This window comes from Strix aluco, chromosome 1 (genome assembly GCF_031877795.1).
Source record: "Strix aluco isolate bStrAlu1 chromosome 1, bStrAlu1.hap1, whole genome shotgun sequence".
Taxonomy (NCBI): domain Eukaryota; kingdom Metazoa; phylum Chordata; class Aves; order Strigiformes; family Strigidae; genus Strix; species Strix aluco.
Window position 1 is genome coordinate 101,601,399 of NC_133931.1, and position 5,693 is coordinate 101,607,091.

General features: G+C 57.8%; 1 protein-coding gene across 1 annotated transcript; it reads left to right on the forward strand.

Annotated features, from left to right (window-relative positions):
- The first annotated feature begins 451 nt into the window (after window positions 1–451).
- SOX4 (SRY-box transcription factor 4) lies at window positions 452–5,476 on the forward strand. Its single transcript, XM_074829450.1, has one exon. The coding sequence runs from the start codon at window positions 1,508–1,510 to the stop codon at window positions 2,816–2,818; it is 1,311 nt and encodes a 436-aa protein (XP_074685551.1). The 5' UTR covers window positions 452–1,507; the 3' UTR covers window positions 2,819–5,476.
- Window positions 5,477–5,693: the final 217 nt, after the last annotated feature.

The following is a 5,693-nucleotide window of genomic DNA, read 5'->3' on the forward strand; positions in this document are numbered from 1 at the left end:
CACAAGCCGCGTGTGGGCGTGGGGGCCGCTGCGGCATCCCCCCCCACTCCGCGGCGGCGGCCGTCCCTCCCTTTGTGCGGGCAGGTGTCCCCGCTCGCCGCCCACCCGCGGCCGCCCCGTCCCCGCGGCGCCCCGGGTCACAGGTGCGGGGTCCTCCCGCGGGCACCGCCGGTTCACACACACCCCCTTTATTTATTTATTTTTTTAGAATTATTTGTATTATGATGATTTTTGCTGATTTCCTGATTTTCCCCCAGCAGGGAGGGGGGTGGGGCGGAGCGCGGCGGGGGGTGGGGTGGGGGGGGTCCGCGGGCACGTGCGCGGCGGGGCGCGGGGCGGCGCGCGGGGCTGCCCTCCTGCCCCTTTTAAAAAGTTCGCCCCGCCGCCGGGAATGAGGTCAGCGCCGCCGCTTCTCATTGCACGCGGCGATTATTACCGCGCGGCGGCGGCCGCCAATCGCCGGATGGGGGGCGGGGCTTGGCACGCGGAGGCGTTGGATACAGCGCCCGATTGGCGGCGGGGCGGGCGGCGAACGGATAAAGCGGCGCGGGGCGGGCGCGGGGTCCGCTCTCGGCTGCAGCCGGCGGAGCGTGGCGTGCGGGGGGCGCGGGGCAGCGCCCGGCGGGAGGGTCGGCGGGGGGCGGCGGCGGCTCCGCGGGGCTCCGCGCGCGCGGAGCAGCACCACCACCACCACCACCGGAGGAGGAGGAGGAGAGGACGGGGCTGGGCGCCCGGCTCGCCGCTCTTCCTGCCGGGGACGTACACACTCGTTCATGCACGAGCGCTTTTTTTTTTCTCTTTTTTTCACGGAGATTTTTTTTCAATTATTATTTTTTCCTTTTTTTTTTTTTTTCTCCTGAGGGGTTTTCTTTTCGCTCGGTACCTCGCAACTGCCAAATCCTACCTGCACAAACTCCGCCGCCACCACGAGTCCTGGAGCCGGGGTTTTCGGGGCTTTGGGGGCGCGCCGCCTCCCCCCTCCCCCGCGGCGGTGCACGCTGGCCGTGCCCAGCGCTCAGAGACTTTCGGCGGCGGGCGCGCTGCTCTCCTGAAACGCCGGGGGCAGGCGAAAAGCACTTGTGAACTGAACTGGACCAGCTGCTTCGGGGAGGGGGGAGACCCGAGGTGCTGAGGAGAAAAAAAAGCAGACCGACACCCCCCCTCCAAAAAAAAAAAAAGAAAAAAAAAAAGCCCAAAACACCCAAGAAAAAAAAAAAAAGCAAACTTGGACGGGCGGCTCGCGGCGCTGCTTTTGCAGAAACTCTGTCTGACCGCGGGCGGCCCCGCCGCTGCCGCCGCCGCCTCGAGGGGGAGAGGACCACGCCGCCGGGGACGAGGCGCCGGTGTGGAAGTACAAGTGGTGCGGGGAGCGGGGGCGCGGCCGCGGGGGGCTGCGCGACCGGCTGTGCCGCCCCGGTGCCGCTGTGAGAAGTTGCGCGCCCTGCCCCGCGCCGGAGCGGCGCTGAGCCCCGGCGAGCCCCCCGCCGCCGCCGCCGCCGCCGCCGCGATGGTGCAGCAGACCAACACGGCGGAGAACACGGAGGCGCTGCTGGCCGCCGAGACCTCCGACTCCGGGGCCGGCATCGAGCTGGGCATCGCCTCCTCCCCCACGCCGGGCTCCACCGCCTCCACGGGGGGCAAGGCGGACGACCCGAGCTGGTGCAAGACGCCCAGCGGGCACATCAAGCGGCCCATGAACGCCTTCATGGTGTGGTCGCAGATCGAGCGGCGGAAGATCATGGAGCAGTCCCCCGACATGCACAACGCCGAGATCTCCAAGCGCCTGGGCAAGCGCTGGAAGCTGCTCAAGGACAGCGACAAGATCCCCTTCATCCGGGAGGCGGAGCGGCTGCGCCTCAAGCACATGGCGGACTACCCCGACTACAAGTACCGGCCCAGGAAGAAGGTGAAGTCGGGCAACAGCTCCGCCAAGCCCGGCGAGAAGGCGGACAAGGCCGGCGGGGGGGGCGGCGCCGGCGGGGGCAGCGCGGGCGGCGGCCCCGGTGGCCCCGCGGCCCCCGCCAAGCCCGCCCCGAAGAAGGGCGGCGGCGGCGGCGGCTCCAAGCCCTCCCCCGCGGGCGGCGGCGGCGCGGGCGCGGGCGGCAAGCCCCACGGCAAGGCGGCGGCGGGCGGCAAGGCCGCCCCGTTCCCCGGGGAGCCGCCGACCGCGCTGCTGCCGCCCGAGCACCAGGCGCTCTACAAGCCGCGGGGGGCGGCGGGCGCACCCTCGGGCCCCGGCAAGGCGCTGGCCGAGAAGAAGCTGAAGCGGGTCTACATCTTCGGGAGCGGGCAGGCGGCGGCCGCCTCCGCCTCCCCCGGCGGCGCCGTGCCCGGCAGCCCCACGCTGAGCAGCCCGGCGGAGGCCGGCGACCCCCTGAGCCTCTACGAGGAGGGGGGCGGCGGGGCGGGCCGGCCCGACGGGGACTGCGGTGGCGCCGCCTGCCCCTCGCCCTCCGGCTCGGGCTCGCCCTCGGATCACCGCAGCTACACCAGCCTGCGCGCCTCCTCCCCGGCCCCCTCGACGGCGCATTCCTCCTCCGCGTCCTCCCACTCCTCCTCCTCTTCCTCCTCCGGCTCCTCTTCGTCGGACGACGAGTTCGAGGACGACCTCTTGGACCTGAACCCCAGCCCCGGCTTTGAGAGCATGTCCCTGGGCAGCTTCAGCTCCTCGGTGCTCGACCGGGACCTGGATTTTAACTTCGAGCCCGGCTCGGGCTCGCACTTCGAGTTCCCGGACTACTGCACGCCGGAGGTAAGTGAGATGATCTCGGGGGACTGGCTGGAGTCCAGCATTTCCAACCTGGTCTTCACTTACTGAGGCGAGAGCCGGGCCCTGCTGGAGGAGGCACAGAGGCGCGTTGGCGGCAGGACTCGCCCACCCCGCCGGGGCGCTTTTGATTATTTTTTTTTTTCCCCTTTTTTTTTTTTTTTTTTTTTTTTTTTTAAAATTTTCCCTGGGAAGGGGCTGGCGAGACTGCTTCTTGTGCTGGGGGAGAGCGGCGGCGGGAGTGGGATCGCCCTCTCCTTGCAGAAAGGCCAGCAGCCCCCTTCCTCCGGCTGGAGACGGACCCGCACACACCCCCCTCCGGGAGACGAGCCTGACGTTGCTTTTTCAGAGACTGGCGGGAGCGAAACGCTGTCTTTTTCCTTTTCCTTTTTATTTCCTGAAAAGAGAGACACAGGAAGGGGGGGGGGGGAACCACACACACCTCTGGGTTCTTTGTTATTGCCCACTTGATACGAATAAAGAGGAGGGGGAGCGATGCATTGTGCTGAGCGCACACTGGATGTCTTGAGCATTCGCCCTTTCGTGTGAAAGAGCGATCAGAACTGCTTGGAAGAAAAAAAAAAAAAAAAAGAGACAAAAAATCCACCCAAGCCCTTGCACGGTTCACGTTTGGGGGGAGAAATCCTGTCCCGGTTTCTTCTGCGGTGAGAGGCGACGATGATGGGAGGAGGAGGAGGAGGCGGATGGAGCTGGGAGCTGGACTGAGATCCTAGTTAAGCGGAGAAGAGCCAGACTTACACTTGAGAGCTGTCTTGGAAATACGGTGGGGGGAAGATAATAATAAACTGAAACGGATTTGCACGTACGGATGAGGTGGCGGCAGCGCTTTTCTCAGTCACCTTATGTCATATCTAGAGCGAAAAATAAGGACGAAACTTCAGGAACACTGAAAACTTCTTTTGAAACAGAGACCGAATGGGAACAGTTTCTGTCATGATGTGGTACAGGGGAAATGGAGGGCGATGGCTTTTGCAGAAAAAATCCGAAAATACTAAAAAAAAAAAAGTAGTTTTTTTCTTCTTACTCAGAATCGTGATGGTGTTGGATTATTTCACTGGTGGGGTTTAATATAGCATGTTATCCTGTCTATCTTTTTAAGATTTCTGTAAGACTGTTGAACAGTTTAAAAAAAAATAGTGTTAGGATAATATAAAAGCAGATAGATGGCGCTATGTTTGATTCCTACAAAAATATCACCAGCTTTTTTTCATTCTTAACTCTTTAAAGGATTCAAACGCAACTCAAATCTGTGCTGGACTTTAAAAAAGAAAATTCAGGACCAAATTTTTTCTCAGAGTATGTATGTGTTTGTTCCTTATAGCTGTAAATGAAAAGACTGTTTTTTCTCACCGATGCTCCATCCTCGTATTGTTTTTTTTTCCTTGTAAATGTAATCGGATGCCATTTTATAAGTGGACGTATTTATACTGGCCAAACATTTTTGACTTGTATTTCTTTGTCCTTTTTTGGTAGTTCTCGTTGTTACCCGCACCATTTTTATGTCTCCTTCACTGAAGGGCTAGAGTTTTAACTTTTAATTTTTTATATTTAAATGTAGACTTTTGACACTTTTAAAAACAAAAAGAGAAGAGAGATGAAAACGTTTGATTATTTTCTCAGTGTATTTTTGTAAAAAATATATAAAGGGGGTGTAAATCGGTGTAAATCGCTGTTTGGATTTCCTGATTTTAACAACAGGGCCGCTGGTTAGTATCTCACACGCGTGTGCGCGCTCACGCTCACTCACACTCACACACCCACGAATCAGCCCCTATTTTGTCCATGTTTACACTCCAATCTGCAGGCATCTTAAAGTGACAGCATCCCTCACCGCCGCCGCCAGTGCCCGCTCTGCAGCCCCCTGCCTTTCGGGGGGGGGGGGGAGGGGGCGGGAGGGGGCCGGGGGAGCCAGAGGGGAAGGGAAAGACTTAAGGCGTATACACTGTATGCTACCGTTTTGGGGAGAAACCTATCCCGAAATGAAGTAAAAGCAACTGGTGCATTTACACAGAAGGGATCCTGTACCTTTAACTTGTAAACCACATCTTTTGCACTTTTTTTAGAAGCAAAAACGTGCCGTTTAAACCACTGGATCTATCTAAATGCCGGTTTGAGTTCGCGACACTATGTACTGCGTTTTTCATTCTTGTATTTGACTATTTAATCCTTTCTACTTGTCGCTAAATATAATTGTTTTAGTCTCTTATGGCATGATGATAGCATATGTATTCAGGTTTATAGCTGTTGTGTTTAAGATGAAGAAAGTGAAAACATCTTTGTACATTTAAGTCTGTATTATAATAAGCAAAAAGAAGATTGTGTGTTTATGTATGTTAATATAACATGACAGGCACTAGGACGTCTGCCTAATGAGGTGGTTCCGTTAAGGGTTTAACTTTTTTTGTTCTTTTTGTTATTTTTTTGGTCATCCATCCTGTGCAATATGCTGTGTAGAATTTTTTTTTTTTTTTTTTTTGGTCTTAACGATCACCCACGACGCAACGTTGGGAAAGAAGAGGAAAAAAAAAAGATCATGCCAGCTAACCATGTCAAGTTCACTGCCTGTCAGATTGTTGATATACCTTCTGTAAATAACCTCTCTTTTTTTTGTGGGTTTTTTTTGTTTGTTTTTTTTGTTTGTTTTTTTTCTTCGGGAAGGAAATAAAATCAGCTGGAACTGAACCCTAACACTGGGCTGCTCTTGTCATCATTGCTACACCCCCGGCCCCCTCCGGCCGGGTTTTTCTCCCCCTCCCTCCCGTCCGGTAGCGGTGCCCGCGGAGCGGCGGCCCGGCCCGGCCCCGGTGGCTGCGCGGAGCCACCGCCCCCGCCGGGAGGGGCCAGGGGAGGGGCGGCCGCGCCGCCGAACCGCCCTCCCCGCTCTCCCCCGCCAGCTCTGGGTCCG